Raw genomic sequence first — 23,605 nt, forward strand, 5'->3', positions numbered from 1 at the left:
GTAAGATTGATAGACCATCTTTTTGAAGGATTATACCATATAATTCGGTTTAGTGCTTAATTGTAAGAGAATTAGTTAGAAAAACAGTAACATATCTAGTTCTGAGCACATGCAATAGAAGTCTACTGAAGATTGTCTTCCTAAAGATGTAATCAGTTCCATACACAAATCATTAGTGAATTAATTTCCTCGTTTTCCCTCAATTTCTTCTATTTTTCTTCTCTTCTCTGTTCCAATTTTGAAAGCTTGCATCATTAAGGGTGGCTTGAGTTTCTCACAAAGCAACTACATAGGTTTAGATGGGCCCTTGAGTTCACCAAGGTAATGTTGGGCATCATGTTCAATTCGTCTAAAGAGAAAGAATCTTCTATTTTGCAGGAAAAAAATAGCTCCTTTTGGTAAAAAAGGGTACTTATGGCTCAAGTTTTTTCTAAATATACACACAACAAATAATTATAAAATTATTGATTGACTATATTGAAAAGAAATAAAATTACAAGTAATTAGTCATTATCCAATGTTAATTAAAAAAAGAAAATAAAAATATCCCAATCCCAAAAGAGAAATCCATAGACTATAATCTGAACTAATAAAGGAAAAGAGAACTTTTGCAACCGCAGGAAGAAAAATGTAAATTGGACGCAAATTTACCTTTAAAAGGAGACTCTATCTCATTATTTAATTAGATAAGATTATTCTCACATCAAAACATATAAAAAAATTGAGCGGTTTAAACACCCGTTTAGCCCTATGACCATTGAACATGATTCTTTCATTGCATGATCTAATTTCTATTCACTATCATGTTTTAATGGGTGAAAGGGTTCATAATTCCAAATTGAAAAGAATCAGATGTATTTTTTAAGGATATTCTCAAGTAATATGCATTGAGAGGAATAGCTGTGATAATTTTGGCTGCCTTGATTAACTGTTTTTTAAATCACGTTCACCTTACTTCATTTCCAATTAAGAAATTTGGTGTCAAGAGCAAGAGGTCCTTGATCTTTTACCATACCAAAACATGAGGCATGGCCTTTGAACTCATCTAACTTATTAATCAACATAGTGGATAGGATTAACTAACACACATATATTTTGTCCCTTTAAAACTCATATGATTTATTTGTGGTTTTATATAAAAGCTTGGAATAGCTTGTCTTTCTTCTCAGCTGTGAAAAAAGAACACATGAATCATTAAAGCATGAAGACAGGGATGTCATAAGTCAAAAGACATAAGTGAAACTATTCAATGCATGGCTGTCAAAAGTTTTTGAATTTTCTATTCATCAAGCTCTTGTACAGTCTTCGTGGGTCGTATTAACTCAAGTCAAGTCAAGCAATCTACCCTTAAGAGAGCCAAAACAACAAGAAAAAAGAAAAAAAAGAAAGAAAAAAGAAAAAGAATACCTTAAGTCAAAAGACTAATTTCAGGAACTAACAGACATAATTGCATATACACCAAAATGAAAACTCATAAAAAGACAACCAGATACATCCTAGGGTTTCTGCAATGTTACAAAATCAGGTTTTTTTTATTCCATTGAAACCTCCGGGCCACTAAATTCGCCGATGACGCGAATTGTGCAAGTATGCACCAACTCGGGAAAAACAAATCGCAATAAATCTAACCAAGTAGAATTGTAGGCCCCTTGTATTGCTGGAAGTTAGTATTTTCCACCCTTTTAAATCCAACGCTTCCCCCATTAAACCAATAAATCAAGAACCCTATTGTACAAATAACGCAAGTAGATGAATAGGCAAAAAGAAAGACCCCAGAGATATTGAGCACAACCCCAAAACCGGCCAACACGAGAGTAAGACTCTCAAGTAACGACGATTCTCCACGAAACGCAAACCGCGGGCGGAGAGAGAGCGGAGAGACGAGAGAGGAGGGGATGAGAGGTGGGTGAGTGATGCCAGAATAATCCACACCCGGAAAGGACCCAGGAACCAAAAGCAGAAAAAAAGAAGGACACAGCAAAAACCAGACAAAACAACAGAAACACCCAAAACCCAGGAACCCGAAAAAAACAAGAAAGAAAACCAAAAAAAAAAACAGAAAGACACCAAGGAAAAAAAAAAAACACACCAAACAAACAAAAAACAGAAAGTCAAAAGACTAATTAGGAATATATTAATAAACTTTTATTATTAAAATATACTTAAAAGCTTTTGTTATGAAGAACCCTTCAATAGAACAATCAGAAATTAAAAGAAAAGAAAACAATAATAAAACAAAAAAAGAAAAAAATAATATAAAAAAACCACTATAAAAAAGAAAATCCAAGAGAAGATATTGGGATGATTAAAAAAGAAGACATTCTTTAAACCTCTCCGCAATATTAATCAGCAAGGGACTAATATTACCAGCAGCTATTCAATGATGTGTCAAAAGTTTTTGAATTTTCTATTCATGAAGCTCTTGCTCTTAAACTTACTTTAATACCAAATTATTAATAACCTTTATCTTCTCTTGATCTAGAAAGATCATTAAGTTAAAAGAAAAGAAATTCACAAAACGTGGGATGCCCGAAGATGATTGGCAGCTGCTGCGGAGCTCCTTGTTGACGTGATTTGGGTGATTTTAAATGTTGAATGATTGAGGGAGGGAGATGTTGAATTTCTTATTTTATACTTGGAAGTAACGAGACGGAAGATTCTCACCGCTACACAGGAAATTTGTATTGCCCTCCGAGAAGTTGCTATAAAGCTGCTTCTTTGGTGACTTGACTTTGGTAATCTTCAATCTTCATCTTCATCGAGTGACGTAGGTCGATGTTGAAGCTATCTGATGAGTTCTTCTGTTCTTCTGAGCTGACTATTTTCTTCTCATAAATCTCAGCTTGAATGCATGGCGCAAATGAATACCGCAAGGCGGAAGTTCAACGGCCGAGACTCCATTTCTCCTACTTTATCACTGATTTTCGCTTTGGCAAGGAGGAAGTTAGACGTGTTCTTGAGCTCAAGTCCTGATTGCCCGGTACATCACTAGCAACCTACCACCGCGCGCGTTGATGGAACAGAGGAATTCTCACTTTCAGAGACTCAGATTTATGGCTCCACCGAAATCTAATGGAACAGTCAATAGACTCAATACACTCTGCGATCCACCCGTTCAAGATCTTCGTCGTCATATTCTCCCAAGGTTACGCTCACAACAGATCGTGCCTCGATCAACTTGCCGCGATTGCAGAGCGCTTGCAAAAGGGTAACCAAGGAGGAGAAATAGTTGTGATGCCCGTTTTCTGTGGTGTATCTCCCTCAGATGTCCGAAACCAGACTGGTAGCTTTGAGATTGCCTTTCAAGACCACCAGAAGAGATTCGACACCAATACTGTAGAGGGATGGAAGAAGGCTCTGAGAGTGGTCAGTCAATTGAGAGGATGGTACATGGATGATGGGTAATTATTCCAAACAACACTACTTCTCTTTGCTTTCCTTTAATTAACCAACCAATCTTAAAACGCCATTGATTGATCCCGATTGGATTCAACCAGCAAACCAAAGAAAAGAAAAGATTTTCCTTAATTTGTTCATCAATGTTTCTAGCTACGACGTCGGATTTAAAATTCTCTCTGTTTACCGGTAAAGATTTTTGGTGTGATCGAATCAATAGAAAGAATGCAATAATAATTAACACTAACATACCCCTAGCTTGTTTCCAATTCTAACTTACATTTTTTAGTTCACATGCAAAATGTTTCACTCAATTATGTTCAGTTCTTACGAATTTTTTCTTTTTCAAAGTCAACTTATTTATTTTCCTTCTTGTTTGAATTATACTGCAGGCACGAACAGGTGGAATTTACGAAGGCAATTGTTGAAACCGTTTTCAGTGATTTAGGAAATATAAAGATGAGGTCCCAGACTGCATACAGAGAGACCAGGGGTTTCTCAGCAAGCTGCAGAGGCAATACAGATTTCGGGTTCGTAAACTATACCGATCGATTTCGCCTTAATTACAAAGAAAGACGTCGTAGCTAGCTTTATATATATATATAGCCAGATGTAGCACCCCCAGCACACTAGCACCAGATATGCATATATGTATAAATATACATATATCACATATGCATTAGTTTGGGTTGAGATTTTCAGTTTCACTAAGGGAGGGCTAGCTGAAGAACCAAATTTTTTCATAAAACTTAACAGATGGTATAAATTGAACGGCATCAGTTTCAGAGCTGTTACTTACGAGGTCTCTCGTCCCTTTCACGTATTCATAAACCACCGTGGGCCAGACACGAAGGGCAACATCGCTGCTTTGCTTCACCGGGATCTCACCCGTCTAGGACTCAATTCCTTCTTGGACAAGAGGAGTATAATGCTTGGAGAAGATCTTGAGATGGTCATTGAAACTGCTATACGGGAATGTAAGGTTGGGGTGGCGATCATCTCTCCAGATTATTGCACTTCTAAAAATTGTCTCGATGAGTTAGCTATGCTGATGGAATGTAACAAGAAAGTGATACCCATCTTCTTTGACACCAAAGTTTCTGATCTGACCGTTAAGAGCGATGGAAGTTTCTCAGACGAGCAGATGGATAGGTTTAGTTGCGCCCTTAAGTTCATCAAGAAAAGGGCGGGCATCGAGTTCAATTCTAAAGAGTAAGCAATTAATTTTCCTTTTCTTTTCTTTTTTTCTCCTAAAATATTAGATACTCGTAATTAATACTCTGATTTCTTGATCTTTTGAAACATTTCTTATTTATTGGCTCGTACATGGATGCATCTTTCAGGGATTGGTCTGATATGATAGACAGAGTTTTAGCAAGCGTGATGAACATGATTAACAGGGATCGGGAGATCGAAGAAATAGATTATTATCCACCGCATCGGCTGTTATGCTAATTTAAATGGATATTTACATTGATGTGGGACCTTCACCCATTAGGCAGTATGGAGTTTGCCACCCTTTCTCTTCAAAGATAACAGACCCAATTAAGCACAATATGCAGAGGAACTAATGGGAAGGAACACCAGAAATATTGATAAAATTGTTGCTTTGATTTAGTCTGTAAGAGTACTAACTGCTGGATTTATTTGTCCATCTAGTCAGGTTGCATGGGTCTGGTTAATTTTCAGTTGGATATTTGATTTGTTTTGATTAAATGATTTTCTTACCTGCAACCCCTTGTTTTGAATCGTATTTCATTCGTTCTACTAAGTATAATGTCTCGTATTTAAATTGTATTATTTTAATAATATTGAATGTGGTATTGTCAGGTTTAGAAGGGAAGAGGAATGAACAAGCCAAAACCATGAGACTATGTATTATGAATGAGTGGAATAGTATTTTCTTTAATGGAAGAGGTGAGTGAGGGGAAAAAATCGTATGCTGTGCACAGCAGTGCAGCATCACAAATCTCAATGCGATAGGTGTCTTATTCTAAATAAATGGTTGAGATCAGAAGGCTGGTTTTTAAGTGAAAGATATGATCAGTTTTGGCAAAACCCACCCATCTCTAAAACCCGGTTCTAGAACTTAGGGAGCCTTTAGTAACGGGCTAGAGAACTGTGTTCTAAGTACTATCATTCTTAGAACACAGAAGAACAATCAAAATGCGTTTGGCAATAGGGTCGTTTTATCATTCTCAAGAAACAAACCAGTTTAATTTTTGTGTCTATAAAGGCTTTTTGCAAAACAATTTGATGTGTTTCATCGTTCTCAAGACCAAAAAACAACTCTTTTTTTAAAAAATTTAAATTTTATATAAAAAAAAAAATAATATTAATTTTTCAAGTCAAGATGTCACTGATATCTTCCCCCTACTGGGGATCTAACTGATAAATTGGATAATTTAATGAGTGACATTAATTTTAGGGGGTAACTCAAGGGGTGACACTGAAATTTCCATAAAATTTATAAGCTGCTGACAATGAACTGAACCATCACATATTCAAAACAGTTTGCAAAGACCTCTAGTGAACCAAATCTTAGAGCTATGGCTTCACTTTCAAGAGCTGAATTAAAACATCTATGCATCGAGACATTTGCAACAGACTTCCCTTAACAATCTCGACTAATAATCCCAGTACCTCCTTTCTTGTCATACTCTCTTGAAGTTGCATCCACGTTGATGACTTGGGTTTATAATTTTCTCTTTTACTTGTTTATAAAGGAAAAGGAGTATTTGGCTGCTCTCCCTCGAAGAAATCTTTCATTGAGTGTAATGAAATTCTAATATTCAACCACATATACTATTTTAATCCAAAGATACACATGAGATTTATCCTACTCGTTGGATTTGGATACACCATATGGTTCAATCCTATAACTCATTAAGCACTTATTGGGAGAGCCCCTACAAGAAGAGGATCCAAACTTTGAAAAGGATGGGCATGCTACCAAGGTGCCTTGCTTTGTGGCACTCTCTTTCCTACCCTTTAGGAAAAGGCTTTGTTATCCTTCTATGTCCAATCCTATACTTGATGCATGTTGCTAGCTTATTAAACGGTAATCCTCTCTTCCTACTTTTTATACCCTCATCATTTGTGATGAAAATTAAACCATATTCTTTTTATGTTACTTATGATCCCATCCTTCATGTATTTGATTGAAAAATTAACTCCTATTAGTCTATTAGGAAGATGTAGTGGAGGCGCACATAAGCTGGCCCCCTCAAATTCAACCAAAAAAAAAAACCTCTCTTGATCCTCAATACCTACACAAGGAGAGCCACGGGTAGGGTATTGGCTTATCCCATAATAAGGGATCTCTACAATTCTACAACAGTGGTTTTTTTCCTTCACCTATTCTCTCTGGCATATCTTTATACAGAAAGACAGTTCAACACTTCCGGGCTAACCTAGAACAAAATTTCTCGCTTGAAGAGTTTATCACCACCTTCTGCAGAGGAATAATTAAACCTCAGTGCAGTATCAGAATCTAGATGTCCGTCTGAGATGGATGTCCGTTTGAGCTTCTATGATCAGACGAACATCCATTTGGGTCAGACGGAGCTCCCTTTGAAACACAGAAAGCCTATTATCGAGAAATACATGGACTTAAAGGGATTTAGGGATTTCTAGCGAATCCTAAGCCTCATACATTCTCCTAATATGTGTTAGGTCAGTCTAATTAGATGATATGTGTATAATTTAGTGCAGTTACATATGAGTGTACATGAAGTGACTTAAGTCCTAATTTGTTTAGTCTTCTTGCTTGAGCTTGAGTTGAAGATCATTGATGTTCTTTGAGTCTTCTTGTACTTCATTCTTCATGTTCATCTTGACTTAGACTTTGTGAAATCCAGCCCAAACCTAGCCTGGACACCCTATCTATTTTGGGTGAAAAAGGGCTTGTTTAATGTTTGACCTAAAAGTATAGTGTTGTTATCCTTGGAAGGTCCTAGGAAGTCAAGTCAGACCTCTCCCTTAGTTTAGATCCAAAGACCCGAAGTGAAGGAAGAAGTCTCTGTGGGCCATCGCAATAAAAGACATAGTGTTTGACCCAAAACCCATGGATATTGATGATTGGTGCTTCCTTATTGAAACCTTACTTGATTTGGAGTTGGACTTTCATTAATGAAGAAGAACTTGGTTGATGGGCCTAAAGCCTAGTTGGACCTGGTTTGAAGACATCCTTCCATACTAGGTAAGTAGTATGATGTGTTGAAAGAAGCCCATCCAAAGATATTGAAGTTAGGCCCATTAAATCCCTATTTTGAGCAAGCTGCCCAGGCAGGGGCAATTTGGTAAATTTCTGTTTTTAGGGTTTTTAAAAGCTTTATTTATTGGAATTTCGTGGTTCCCACTAGGTTTCTAACTCTTTAGAGAACGTGGGAAGGACCTTAGAACTTCCTCTTTGGCAACCAATCAACCAACAGGGGCAGTTTGGACAATTTGGTGAAATCCTTGCAATTTAGGGACTTCTTATGCTATTTAAAGGGGGAACTCCGTGTTTTTCACTCACAATCAGTTCTAAGCCTTTGGAGAACGTGGGAGGAGCCATAGAACCTCTCCTCCAATGCCAAGAATGATCCTCAAGCATCTGTTCGAGTTTCTTCATCGGTTCTTCTTCTAAAAGGTTAGTAATCGATTCGTTTCTTCTTTGATTCATTCTTTCTTTTATACTTTTGATCCTCTGATTATGAGAAAGGTATTACACTACTGTAATAGCCTCTTCTCTAATTCTTTTAGCCCTAGAGTGAATTCCCCAATTCACTCTATGTTCTTGAAGCCATATGGCGATGATTCTTGAATTTGACCTTACCTAAGATCTTGATCACTCCTTCATTATTATTCTACTGAATTTTGGTGATTGTGGGAAAGGTCTCACATCAGTGCTACAACCTTTCCTTCTATCCCCATGATTGTTAGGTTGATTCCCTCTTTCCCCCATCCTTGGAAAGCAAAAGTAAGGGTTATTCTATGAGAGCTGATTTTGGGTAACTCTCATGAGAAGTAACCAAATTAGGAAACCTTAATCATTTATTAATTGTTAGACCCTACCCAATACGTTTCTTGATTATGTATTTCTACTCTTGTTTTCCCTAGGATGAATCTTTGTGAACCAAAAAGAGGGTGATTTTGTGAGAGTCCAAATTGGGTACTCTCATGAGCAGTAACCAAATAGGGAAAACCTAATCCTCTTTTTAATTCATTGGATCCTCCCCAAGAATTTCTTTATTATGATTTCTTTATCTTTATTCCCTAGGGTGAATCTTTATTCACCCTAGTCTTCCCGTGGGATACACGGTTTCTAGTTGGTAAAACCCTAAATGTAATATTAGAATTTCTTTCCTTTGACTTTACTTACCTTGTTTTCTCTCATTGTTAGACCTTTCCAATACCTTCTTGATTTTAAAATACTATTCTTTCTTTCTTAGAGTGAATTCCCCAATTCACTCTATATTCTTGAAGTTCTTGAAACAATATGGTGATGTTCTTGTTTCTTGTTTCTTGATGATCTTATTTCTTGATTCTTGACTCTTCTTTCTTTCTTAGAGTGAATTCCCCAATTCACTCTATGTTCTTGAAGTTCATGAAACCATATGGTGATGTTCCTAATTCTTGATGTTCTTGTTTCTTGATGTTATTGCTTCTTGATCTTACCAGAATCCTTGATTACTCTCTTGTTTTGTTTTCTACCTATCTTTATGATTGTGTGGAATGTCTCCTACCATTACCATGACCTTCCCTTGTGTCCTCATGATTGAGGAGTTGATCCCTAATGTTTCTTGGACAATTGGAAACCATTATATGAAGAGATTTTGGGGGAAACCCTTGGGTAACCCTCATGAGAGAATATCCAATTGGGAACCCTATTATTTTTAATCCTCCCCAATTGCTTTCTCTGCTTTGAATTACCAAGCAGATGTTTCCCTTTCACTCTGTGAACCTACCTTGGGTTATTTTGAGAGTCAATTTTGGGTGACTCTCATGTGAGGGTATCCAACTGGTAACCCTAATGATTATCGTTAATTCATTTTGATTCTCTCCAACACTCTTTATTAATTATGATTTATTATTCTATATTCCCCTAGGGTGAATCTTTATTCTCCTTGGTTCTTACATGAGATCCTTGGACTATATGCCTTGAAACCCTAACTTCTTGGTTCAAATCAAGAACCTATATTTTTACCTTTATTTGATGTTTTGACCTTCTTGGATAGTCCTAATATGTTATAGGATGCTCCCTTTCGAATTTCAGACCAATCGAACTTCAAACGAAGAAGTTATGACCAAATTAGTATATTCTGTCCGTACTGAACTTGCTTGGTCGATCCCATCAACCAAGGCATCAATCAAAGGGCTGCTGACAGCAGATTTTGCCCTGTTTTGTCTCCGTTTGACTCCTAATCTTCTAGGTCTTAATCCTAATCTTTATTATATGCTTGTTTAGGTCTTAATTGCTAGTCTTGGACCTCTTCCTCTTTAATTCTACGGAATCCTTTAAAGATTACTTAAGGTAAGGACGGTTGATCTCTAATAACCTAATATGCATGTTTACTTGTATTTGATTTAGAATACATGATCATAGTACTGCTGTAGTTAGTTTCTTATAACTATATTGCTGCTGTATTTTCTCAACTACAGTAGTGCTTGTTCGTATAATTCAATTCTAATTTCAATTATGAATGATTGGTTACTTATGTTTTGTATTATCAGTTGTGCTTGTGAATGATTGATTGAGAATGTGATTGAGGAATGGGGAATGCCCTTTGGCGTTCCTGCATTTGGACACCAGTGGAGGTGGTATGGGACATTTTCCTATGTTACCCCTTGGCGCTTTCCCTAATTACTGGTTGACATACCTAGGGCATGTCTAGAAGTGTTTGGCTAGGATGTCCCTATTATATCAAACCCGATCGGAAGGGAATTGAGACTGAGCAACCCGTGGTAGCAATGGTGATTTGTGGGCACTTCAAATTCGGAATATCTGTATAGGACATGAGTCACACTGAGGATACTCGTGAGAGGTCATTCATTGGTACAATTGCAGAAGTGAAACGTGGGCTCTGGAACTCAAGACCAGTGAAATGACCCGTGAGAGCGAACGGAAGTACTTGTTAGCTTGATGTAGCTGGCCAATAGGGTTGATGAGTCCGTAGTCCGAGATGGTGGATTCCATAAAGATACGCTGACTCTTGGGAGAAGGATACCGGAAAGGATCCCAAATGGGAGGAATTGAAGTATCTGGATCTAAGTTGATATAACTAAGTAGAAGACTTGCATTTGGCTAGGCATAACCCTGACACGCGCTAGTACTCATACCAATGGCAGAGTAAGAGAGTGTTGACTTAAACCCCAACCATGGAATGTCCGGATGGATGCGTTAACCCAATTACCGCGGAGAACCCAAAAGACGTGCATCAGAGCCGTGAGGGAAGAGTGACTAAGAACTACCCAGAGGAGTATGGTGCTATGACTTAAAATGCGTCTGCCAATAGAGACCATCATACATAGAGTTAGAACCATATCTGCATTGTTTGTTTCATATCATTCTGCAATCTGTATGGTTTGCTTTCATGTGTTATTATGTTATTATGGACTGAACTGTCTTGTTGTGTTCTTTTGAACTCACTCCTTTTTGCAACATCTTCTGTTAGACTTTTCTGCAGGTAATACTACTATTGTTGACTATGATGGTCAGTACTTTAAAGATGTCTGTGAAATTTAAAAGTAACTGCAAGCGCACGGTATCGTGTAGCTAACGGGTCGATCTCAAGGAGATATGCCACTTATAATTCAACTTCTTAATAGTAATGCGAGAGTGGAATGATTCAATTTTTGTTAACTAATTAACTAAACTAAATGATTCTAATCTATACGTCTAATACAATCGAATTGAAACGAAAAATAAATTAAACACAATCAATGCATAAATAAAAGACAGGAATTGAAATTGCGAACAATAAAAATAAAAAGGAGAAAAAAAAAGTAAAACCAGTTAGTATGTTAAAGCAGTCAGTAAAATTTAGTTCATAGCTAAAATGCAGATGCAACACCACCCGTCACCAGAAGCAGGCACGACTGTAGGCTTGCTCCCGTTATGTGGTCCGAGATTATGAATGAATAGGCAAAAAGTAAATAACAGAAAGTAAATAACAAAGCAATAAACAAAGCAATAAAAGGAAAAGGAAACCTTAACCAAAGAGAGGCACGACTGTAGGCATCTCTGATCAAGGATCCAAGGGAAGGGAGAACAATAAATAATGCTGAAAGTAAATCCTAAATTAAGAATATGGAGGGGTAGATAGAAGCGGGAATGGAGGGAGGAGAGGAGATTAATAAAGAAGGTTACTTACTTGCGAATTGAACAAATGATTCAAATCTCAACCAACCCTAACAACCGGATCTAGATCTAGAATGATCTAAATCTGCAATTGCTAGACCCAGAGAAAAACGAATCTAAAAAAATTGAAACTTGAAGCTTGAAGCTTGAACTTGAATTGCATTACATAAAAAGATTAAACCTAAACATTGAATCTAGAAATTTAAATCTCACTAATGCAAGCAAAGAAAACTAGAGAAAACATAAATAAACTGAAGAGAGAAGAAAGAATGCTACAACTAAGCTCTAGAACATGTCCTCCTTTGATGGAATATGATCTCCTTTTATAGAGTTTACATGAGATATGAAGCACGGCTGAATTTGAATAAAACTCGGGGTTTCTATCTGACTCAGCCAATTAGGGTTTTGACGTAGTAATCGCACCAACTTAGAGAGATCAGATGCATAATTCCACCGTTGGATTTGAGGTTTAAGTAGTCGTGAAGCTCTCCTCCAAAAATCAGCACGGTCGAACATTGGATGACCGTTCGATGAAGGGTTTGATCGAAACTGGACAAAGGCATTCAAACACGGAATTTTTCCTCTTTTTCTTTCTGAATTTAATTCTTTTTCCTCTTTTTCTTTCTTTAATTAAATCCAAGATAGGAAATTAGATATTGAGGTATGCAAGGACTCTTTTCCATTTGGACTCTCTCAATAATATCTCTGTAGATTTGATTTAAAATCTCAGCCGTAGATCAGATTTGCCTTCTTTATCTCTTCAATATTTCGGAGTTGGCCCATAATCACACATCTCTAGCCCATCATGCTCCAGATCAGGCCCATTTTCGCATTTGAGAATTTGAATGAACTTCTTGACGTGTGAAATAGCATGATTCAAGCCCAAAACTCCAAATATTTGCTTAAATCTTGAAAAGTCCTAAAATCTGCAAAAACAACATAAAACCCAAGGTAACTCCACTCTAAGTGTATAAAATGCATGCTTTATGCCCTAGATTAAGCTTGTCCTCAAGCAAAAATTAAAGAAAAATACAAATGCATGTAAGAAACTAGTGCAACAAAATAAATCTTAACTCACTTTCGTAGGAATCACGGTTACACTTAGCATGTGCAACGAGCCTTTAAACCACTAGGTTACCCCTAGAGGACGAGTTTTGTCTCGTGGATGTTTGTAGTGAATGTACATCCAAAATTCCAATTTTAGCTCAAAATAAAACATTGCAAATTCCAACTCTAACAATTGGTAAGTACTCATACAAGATCAATAGCTATAACATTTTTTCTCGCCATTGATTTAAGATCCCCCACACTTGAACTTTATTACCCCATATTGATTCTTGAGACTTAGCATATATCTCAATCAAGGACTCACCTTATATCTTTCAAGTACACCTCTCCTTTAAGCAAAACCACTCATAAAGTAAGGGGACCAAGGGCTAAGGTTTTGAAGTATTTTTTACCAAACAATTTTAACAAGGCATTGATGACACTTGTATTTATTTCTCTCTTTTTTTCTTTTCAGTCGTGAACTCTACATTACTCCACTACGGTTGGCTTGAATAACATGGTGGAGCAGACACCAGAAACCCAAGTTACTTTGTAGCTTTGCTTTGCATATGCCCACATAGACAGTGATGCGAGAGTTCTTTTCAATAATCTCCTTCTTAAGAGTTTCGATCTAGTTCCAAGGAATTCAACTTTTACTTTCTACTCTTTTTTTTCTTTCTTTCTTTCTTTTTCTTCTTTTGTCATGCCATACACAAAATTGATCTCAACTTCTAGCCAAAGAAACAAGGACCCACATAACTCATAGATGCTTCAACGCCTTAAGTTAAGGGCCTTTTATTTTTCTAAGGAAAGTCTCATCTCAACATATATACAAGTTACCTTCCTCTCAACAGGGTTTTTATGTGTTCATGATGGGTACCAAAATCACTCTCATTTCACACATCATAGCTATTGAAAGAATATGTATAATAACCAAAAGTCAAAGTTAAAATCTACAACGCAGCTATACCCCCCCCCCCCACACTTAAGTAATGCAATGTCCTCAATGCATGTATGCTAAACAAAAAAGACAAATGAGGGGTATACCTTTCAATCAAGATGTGCTTATCATGGGAAGCTTTAGTCTTATCTTCAATATCAATGTATGATGGGGAAGGCACTCCAAATAAGAAAAACCGTGAATCGAAAAATCATCTCTAAAGATCTCAAGAAAAACATTCACAATGTTAAAGAAAATTCTCATCATACGTTGAGGTTCTCTAGAAGGTTTTGCATATTTCATAAGATGAATATGATGTTCTTCAATGGAAGAGCTTAGACCTTTGATATGAGTGACAAACCAACCCAATGCTTCTCTATTATCATTCAACAGTGTGATCAACTCTTCTGCTTTGTCAGAAGTTAAATCAGAGACAACAAGGATAGGAAGAGTATTATCTTGTTCCAATAAAGCATACTTCAAATTAGAAGGCAACTCTTTCAATTCTAGCTTGGGGGGTTCAATTATTGAGGGCTTGGGAATGGAGATGGAGATGGATAGAGGTTTAATAGGCTCCAAAGGTGTGTGAAAATTTAAGACTTCAGAAAAGAAAGTTTCACTATCATCATCCAACATATCCATACATTCTTGAAATTCATAATCAAAATCAATCTCAAAGTTGGTAATCACATCATTAGGAAAATCAAAAGATTCCTCAAGCATATTTATCTCTTCTTCTATTTGTGGTTGTTTCCCTATTCTGAACATATTAAACTCTACAGTTTGATTTCCAAAAGATAATCGTAAGAGGCCATTTCGACAATTGATTAATGCATTACTAGTAGCCAAAAATGGTCTTCCTAAAATTATTGGGATTTCATCCTTGATTGAAAAAGGTTTAGTATCTAGCACAATGAAATCAACTGGAAAAATAAATTCTCCCACTTTCAGTAAAACATCTTCAACCATCCCTTTAGGAATCTTAACGACCTATCTGCCAACTGAAGAGTAGTTCTAGTTGCTTTCAATTCTCCCAGTCCTAGTTGCTTATAAACATGGTAAGGCAAAAGATTCACACTTGCACCAAGATCAAGTAAAGCATGTTCAATGTGTGTATTGCATATGACACAAGCTATGGTAAGGCTCCTTGGATCCTTATACTTGGCTACTACAGGTTGAGTAATTATGGAACTAATGTTACCTGCCAAGAACGCCTTTTGGGGAATGCTAGTGATCATTTTATGAGTGCATAAATCTTTCAACGCTTTTGCATAGGCGGGGATCTGGGATATGGCATCCAAAAGAGGAATATTCACTTCTACCTTTTTGAAGACATCAAAAATTTTCTCCATAGTTGCAGTCTTCTTCTTATTCACTAGACGACTAGGATAAGGAGCCTTAGGAACATAAGAACTCTCATTTGAAATTTGCTCTTTTCTCATAGTTTCTGATATTGGTTCTCCAAACTTAGGTACTGCTAAAGCAACTGGCTCATCCTCAACTTCTATGGGTTTCTCAGACAAACCCTCATTAGGAGATACTTGAACATTCTCCTCATCACAATGGTCACTAATCTCGCTCTTTTCATTAATATGTGACTCACCTGTTAAATACCCTTTCCCACTTCTCAATGCAGACACAGAATTAATTGAAGCTAAAGAAGAATGGGAGGATTCAACTTGGTTGACTTGATTTTGTGGTCTTTGTTGAATCTGAATCCTAGAATTTAACTCAGGTTGGCTAGGCATTTTACCTTTTTCTCGCTCAGACAAAGCACTTGCAAGAGTGAAAATTTGTTTTTCCATATTATGCATAGAAGTCATGAAGGTGCTGGAGAGTACTTCCATATTCTTCTCTAAGGAAGAGAGACGAGAAAACTCTGGATTGTTACCTCTGTTGAAACCAGGTGATGATTGATTTTGTGCAATGTGAAGCAAATGAGGCACAATAGGTGGATTGATAGGTCTAGCTAAATTGGCATTCTGGAAATTTGGGGCTTGAGGGAACTGGACATTTGGATTATGAGAAAATTGGGCATTTTGCTTTTGAGGGGCACCAAAGTGATTTTGTGTGGAATAATTGCTTGATCCATTTTGGTTTTGCCCTTGAGACCATGAAAAGTTAGGATGATTCTTCCACCCAGGATTGTACGTGTTACTATACGGGTTTGGAAACATCGCACTGACATTTTCATGTTGGCCTCCAGAATAGCTAGGACATTCCTCAATTACATGTGTAGGAGATTGACACCATGCACACATAGCAATAGAATTGTCAATAAAATGTGCTTGACTTGGTGATGGTGATGCAGCCTTAACTACCAAAGTCTCTAACTTTTTTAAAAGATTATCTATTTGTGCTTCCTTATGAACTTGGCTATCAACAAAATATCCCCTACTAATCCTTTCAGACTCTTGGGTTGACTCCCATTCTCTAGTTCTATCTGCTAGGTCTAAAAGAAATTCCTAAGCTTTGGAATCATCAGTGAAAGATGTAAATCCTGTGGGGCACATAGATTCCAAGAGTTGCTTTGTTTGATAATCGATACCTGAAAACTCTATGAAATAGAGTTAAGATTTATAACTTTTATACTTGAGATGGCTTGATTTAGGAGTATTTTGTCTTTGTTTTAGTGATAGTATTCATTAGGTGTTGTTTTATTTAGTCTCAACATGTTGCATTTTGTTTAGTTCATTTTTGTCACATTGCATGAATTTTCCTTCTTTTTATGGATGAATTTGACTGTTTCTCTTTCTCTTGAACATGTAGGTGAAGATTCATAATAGAAGAACATGTCCTCTAACTTTGTTGTAGAGTTGTTGCTGCATTGCTACAACAACGGAGCAGAATATTTTCAGATCCAATTCAAATGGAATTGACCAAAAAGGGCTAACTTAAGTGGACTAAATTCTTGTAAATACATGATGGTTTTTAGCCCTTGATCTCAGGAGGAAGGTTCTAATCCTATGGCCAGAATCTAACCTAATGATTGAAGACATTTATGGAAGAAAGAGAAGAGAGGCAAGGAGGACAAGAGGGGAGATTCGACCAAGGTGTGGAGGAGAGACTGGGCTGAGAGAAAGGAGGTAGAGAACGAATGCTGGAGCTCTTGTGGAAGCAAGGAGCTGCTGGAGTTGCTGATTTGCTGAAGAAGAAAGCTGGAGCTCATGTGGAAGCATTGAAGCCTTAGTTTATTCTTGTTTTTATAACTCTATCTTCTTATTTTCTAGTCTCATGTCAACTATACTTGGTTTTATGCATTTGAATTCTGTTATGGGCTAAATCTTAGCTGTGTTGGGATGATAGTAGTACCTAAACCTGAATTTTGATATGTAACTAATCATGTGTTCTTTAGTTTTATTGCAATCCACTTTATTGTTAATGAATTCAGCATGTTATATTGACTAATTTCAGTTCTTGAATGATCTTTCTTGAATGAATGTTATGATTTCATTAATTGGAAAATTAATGAAGTCTAGGTGTTTGTTGAATTGTGTGAGTTAGCATCATCTTTAATTAGGTTGTGTTAATTAGTAGGTTGGGTAGGAATACCCAATTACCTCACATTACCATTGATTGGATTGGGTTTAAATTGCATTATTAATTCAATTCTTCATAGGAATATGCAGATGTTGATTTAGGATGCTAGCTTATGTGTATTGGAAAATACCATATTGCCATTCATTCCAAGTTCTTGATTTATCTTGGGGTTGTAGTATTGCTTTAGTATTTGTGTTTTAAAATTCAGGGGAAGGGAAACTTGATTCCTAACACACTTGTCACTCATTAAGTTTCTTCCATTGCTCAAATCTACATTTTAGTTCCTTAGTTTTCTTTACCTGTCATTTGGTTAATTAGTTAGACAAATACCAATCAACCTTGTTAATTTCATTTAAATCAATTTTACTTTTACATTGAAAGTTAAGGATATAATTCTCCGTGGGATCGATTTTGTACTTATCATTTATTACTTGATTGCGATACGTATACTTGCGTAATATCTTGAGATACAAGCAACAATACCCTCATAAATTATTTGGCATAAATGCCATAATTCTATACCATGGTGAGGGCATTCTTGGAGAAGGCTTTGAAACCTCTCCATTACCTTAGCAAAAGACTCATTGGGTTTTTGACGAAATTGAAGAATATCATTTCTTATTTTATTCGTCTTAGAGAAAGGAAAGAATTTCTTCAAGAATAGGACAGTGAATTGTTCCCATGTGATAATGTTATCCCTAGGTAAGCTATAAAGCCACTTTTTAGCTTGATCCTTTAATGCAAATGTAATAAACCGTAGTCTTACAGCATCATCAGTGAGTTGTTGTACCTTCATAAGGACACAAACCTCCTCAAACTCCCTAAGAAACAAATATGCATCTTGATCAGGTAACCCATGAAATTGGGGTAACATAGACAGATAATGAGATTTGAGCTCAAAATTATTACCCCTCACTTCAGGTAAACGTATACAGGAAGGTTGTGCAAATCGGGTTGGATAAAATCTATCCCTAAGACTCTTAGGTGGAGGTGGTGGAGGTAGAGCTTCCATGGTCAAGTTAGACACTCGGACAATTCTATTTGTAGAATCACGAGTCCAGACACACGTGCACTAACTCGCTAATGCAATTAATGGCTCTGATGAAAGAATGAGATTTTTTTTTTAATATAAAAAAAATTAACTAAAGAATAAAAGAAAAGAAAATGACAAAAACAAAAGGAAAGTAGTAAATTTCCCACCACAAAGATTGAAACAATGATTCCAAAGCTGTAAGGTTGCCGTATAGCTGGCTATGGTGATTACGTGGGTGAAGACTATCAGTACGAGATTGATACTTATCAAGAGTAGTTCGGCTTTAGCACTTGTGTGCCAGCGATGTGACACCGTCTCATCCTCTTTTTGATCTTTATAGACTCGCTGATACCTTAGTTAGTTTGTTCCCCTTTCATGTTGGGAACTGGTTGTAATCTTCTTTTGCTTTTGATCTACCTTCCGCTTGTCTGTGGAGTGATTTTTCCGCCTCACTCTACAGTTGATTGGTATCATTTTCCACACTCTGATTGTATTCTTGAACCATATCTTCATATTTTGATTAATAAAGTTAAACAGTTGATTTATTCTTGCTTTTGATTATATTATTGTGCTAAGTGGATATGATCGTTCCTAAACTTGATCTTCGGGACTGTGGATCACACACTCGAGTATTCCAAATAGGGTACCGGCTGGCTGGATGTGACAGACTTCATGTCCATCTTGGCTTGGTCATGGCCTTGACTTGGGCTTAGGCATTTGGTATTGAGTTGAATTTTGTCCACTTGCTCTCATATTGAACTAGGCAAACACAACTCAATATAGCCATTAATAATTCATGTTTGTTATCATTAAAACTAATGGAGGTTGATGTGGCAATGCTGGCATGACTCCCAACAAAAACAAATCTGGGTTTTTATGCCAGTGTTCTTTGGTCTGAATAAGAAAGAAGGAGATTGTTGCCATGCTTTGTTTCAGATTTAGTTTGAGGAAACTTCAGAAACAGTGAAGGAAATGAACTCAGATTGGATCTCATGCTCCTTTCACAAACACAATAATTTACTAGTCAAGTTCGTTGTTTCAATTCTTCTTGTGGATCTTTCTTTTTGTCTCTTCCAGATGTACATTGGGGCCGGAGGGGGCCATGGCCCCCCATTTTTTGAAAATTTTTATTAATTTCTTTAATTTTTTTTCCAGTATTTTTCTATAAACGTGGGTTAAGGGAATTTTTGAAAAAAAAAATCTTATTTATTCAAAATGTCATTCCTAATTAGAATCTAACTCCTCAATCCCTATTTATTCTCCAATCTCTCATCTCTCATCTCTCCTCTCTCCTCTTGTCTTCCTATTTATTCTCTTCTCTTTCTATAAACGTGAGTAAAGGAAAATTTGGAAAAAAATATATATACTCCAAAATTAGGTATTCTTTCTCTTTCTCATCTCTCCTCTTTTCTTCCTATTTATTCTCTTCTCTTCTATAAACGTGAGTTAAGGAAAATTTGGAAAAAAATATTCTCCAAAATTAAGTACTCTTTCTCAATTTATTTACATTTTCTATTTTTCTCATTTTTTTAATTTTTTTTGTTATTCTTTTATTTTATTTTATATTCTCTGTTTCTTTATTTCTTCTGCAATTTTTGTTATTTGATTTTATATTATAAATAAAATGTCTATAGTTAATAAGGTAACTAACTACCATTGGTTTGCATCTAACTTTTTAGGGTTGAAGTTATGTCATTTTTTGTTTTTTTTTTTTGGTATTGTTGCTTTAATTTACCTACTACATTTTGTCAAAAAATAATATCATTATTACCAATTTCTTTCAAATATGTGTGGGCCCTACAAAATATATGTGGGCCTATGCCTTAATATAATAAACTAATTTAGAGGTGGGACCCCCAGTGGGTCTTATAAGGGCCCACACAATATGTGTGGCAAAAAAGCATTAGTGCTTCCCTAACGAGAAGGTGATCTGGACTTTCATTCTTCGGCCCCCCAAATGTTGAATCCTAGTTTCGCCCCTGGTCTCTTTGTCTCTGATTCAATAGGTTTTTCGCCTGTTACTCAAACACTGTTGTTAGAGAGAGCAAAGGCTCATTAGTCTACAATTCCTACCATGAACCCACCTGTAGCAGTGGCTGTTGAATTTTTACTGCAAAACAAAGTTCATAGCATCGATACATGAAACATATCATGCACACCTGCTAACAATGAGGGTAAGGTTAATAGGTATGCAACCGGTCCAACATTTTCAATGATCTCATATGGTCCGATGTACCGAGGGCTAAGCTTTCATTTGATGTTGAATCTCATTACTCATAGGTGATACTTTCAGAAAAGCTCTTTCCCCAACTTTGAATTCCAGATCAGTCTGTCTTTTGTCCTTAAAAGACTTGTACCTTAACTGTGTTGTCTTAATTCTTTCTCTGATCATATCAACCACTGCACTTGTAGCTTCTATCATCTATGGACCTATAATTCTTCTTTCACCAGTTTTGGTCCAATACAACGGAGTTCTACAAGTGTGTCCATACTATGCTTTGAAAGGAGCCATGCCTATCGTTGATTGGTAACTGTTGCTATAGGCAAATTTCACCAAAGCTAGATGTTCATCCCAATTACCTCCCATATCCATTACACAAGATTTGAGCATACCTTCCAAGATCTGAATTGTTTGCTCAGACTGTCCGTCAGTTTGTGGATGATGAGCTATACTTAGATTTAGTTGAGTTCCCAAAGCTTTGTATAAACTATTCCAGAATTTAGAGGTAAATCTTGGATCTCTGTCTAATACTATACTTACTCGAATTTTGTGCAGACGCACTACATTGTCCACATACAACCTTGCTAACTTATCCATGGTGTACGTGATATTCATAGGAATGAAATGTTTTGATTAAGTCAATCTATCAATAATAACCCACACAGTGTCATTCCCTTTGCTTGTGTGAGGTAAGCTAGTGACAAAGTCCATAGTGATGTCTTCCCACTTTCAATTAGGAACACGAAGCGGCTGCCGAAGTCCTGATGACTATTGTCGAACAGCTTTAACTTGCTGAGAAGTGTCACACTTGGCCACAAAGCCTTCCACATCATTCTTCAGTCCAATCCACCAATGGTGTTCCTTCAAATCCTTATACATCTTGGTACTTTCGGGTTGTACAATGAATATAGATTGATGTGCTTCTTTCAGAATTTCTTCCTTAAGTTCTTCAACTGCTAGTACACACAGTCTTCCTCTATAAGTTAAAGCACCATCAGTAGACATATATAAGGAAGTCAAACTCTTCATGTGGACTAGAAGCTATCTTCTCAATCTTTCTCTTCAACTCTGGGTCCGAAACTTGCAGGGCAATTATCCTATCTCTCAAGGTTGACCTTGTTGTCATAGCTACAAGTATTACATCAGATCCTTCTAGAACAATCTATAGTCCTTTAGGATTTGTTTCTAACATTGAATCATCATATTGTTAGGACTCTTTGACAAGTTTGAACTCATCTTTTGATCTACTCTTCGAAGGTTTTGAATCGAAAACAAGGTGAGAACGTTCACTTACGTATAACCCTAGTTACAGTCTTATTTGTAATAGGACTTGAATGTATGTTTTATATTCCTGTTATATGATTTATGCATGATTACTATGCCTCTGTAATTTCAAGTTATATTTAGTAATGGTGTTACGCATATTTTTTAGATATGTGAATGTTTGGATTAAGAATGAATTATGATATGATAATGTGATTGGAATCATATTGTAATGTGAATGCTTAGGTTTTTGGTTGTGAATTGGGGAATGCCATTTTGGTGTTTCTCTCTTGGGACATTATTCGAGGTGGTATGGGACATAATCTTATGATGCCCTTTGGCACTTTTCATAATCACTGGATGTCAACCTAGGATGTCTAGAAGTGTTTTGTTAGAAACCTCGTCATATCACACCCTATCGGTGTAAGTATTGAGGCCAAGTGACCCGTGGCAGCAATGAGGATTGTGGGTGTCACACCCCGCCCGCCGGGCCCGGTTAACCGCCCGACAACCCGTGGGTGCGAACCGTCACAGGATCCATGGTTTTAGTCTATCAATAATAATAAATACAAATACATGAATCAAGAGCAAGAATAGTACAATAATTAATAAAAAGGTTACAGGAGTCCAAATACTCCAATAAATATCCAAGAAAGAATCAAAGGAAAGAATCAAGAATCAAATGTAATATCGAGTTCAGCGGAAGCAAAAAGAATAACTAAATAATCTTCATCTTCAGGAGGCTTCATGCTCTGCAAGTTCATGTATCACTGTTTGTGCCACATCAGCTTCAAATGAGAAGGCTCTTTCATACGAATCATCTCCAACTTCCGACGTTGTGCAACCATCTGTACAGTTTATATAATACATACAATGAAAGGAATGAGTTCCTACGAACTCAGTAAGGAACAAGCAATTCTCATATATATATCAATACAATCCACGAATGCACATATGAAATGATATGGATGATATGCAAAAATATGAATGCTACTAAGATCTAACTATGCAAGTCTCTAACAGCTGACATGCTTCAAGGTATACACCAGCCCTCCTCTGGGTAAATCTCATCACTCTGATCCGGCAAGGACTGGTTACCTCTGTAGGGATCCTGGGCAAAGGGGTAGGTCCACACCTGGCTCTCAAACCATGGTTGGGGGTTAAGTCAACACTCTTTCACCACGACCATTGGCAATGAGTACTGGCGCATGTCGGGGTTTCTAATCCAATGCAAGGTCATAATGGTAACATACTATATGGATTCCAGATACTTCCCCTATGGCACCAACCAACTCGGTTCAGTATCCTAGGAGTGTGAATCCTCACGGACTGGCTACCTCTGTTGGACTCCACTCCTTAACCCTATGGTCATCCACATATTATTGGGGCAGATGCTCTCATGACTCCTCACGACACCCGGTCCGTTCCTTGGACGTCCATGAGCCCAACCCTAACATATGCAACCCTACCATTACATGACCAACAGTGGACCACTGAGTCTCTGCACGGACTGGTTACCGCTGTAGGATGAAACATAGTCACGTCACCATTGTCACGGGTCACCCGGCTTCAATTCCCCTGCCGAAAGGGTAATAGCATGTGGGGTGCCTAGCCATGCAATTCTAGACTCCCTAAGTATGTCATCAAGTAATCATGATAGTGCTGGAGACATCAGCAGGCATGTGTCCCATTCCACAGCCTTCTGATATCCCAAGCTAAGATATCCCAAAGGAATACCCCTTCCATCACAATCTACACTACACCCCTCTTTATCATATCATGAACAGTTGTGCAATATCATAAAAGATGAAGTACATTAAG

At 36.9% G+C, this 23,605-nt stretch overlaps 1 protein-coding gene across 1 annotated transcript; it reads left to right on the forward strand.

The window, feature by feature from the left end:
• The first annotated feature begins 1,569 nt into the window (after window positions 1-1,569).
• On the forward strand, window positions 1,570-3,984 carry LOC149006564 (toll/interleukin-1 receptor-like protein). Its single transcript, XM_089165481.1, has 4 exons — window positions 1,570-1,587; window positions 2,843-2,980; window positions 3,082-3,401; window positions 3,789-3,984. The coding sequence occupies exons 1-4, from the start codon at window positions 1,570-1,572 to the stop codon at window positions 3,982-3,984; spliced, it is 672 nt and encodes a 223-aa protein (XP_089021607.1).
• Window positions 3,985-23,605: the final 19,621 nt, after the last annotated feature.

This window comes from Hakea prostrata, chromosome 8 (genome assembly GCF_041222555.1).
Source record: "Hakea prostrata isolate BN-2017 chromosome 8, UWA_Hpros_2, whole genome shotgun sequence".
NCBI classification, from domain to species: Eukaryota; Viridiplantae; Streptophyta; class Magnoliopsida; order Proteales; family Proteaceae; genus Hakea; species Hakea prostrata.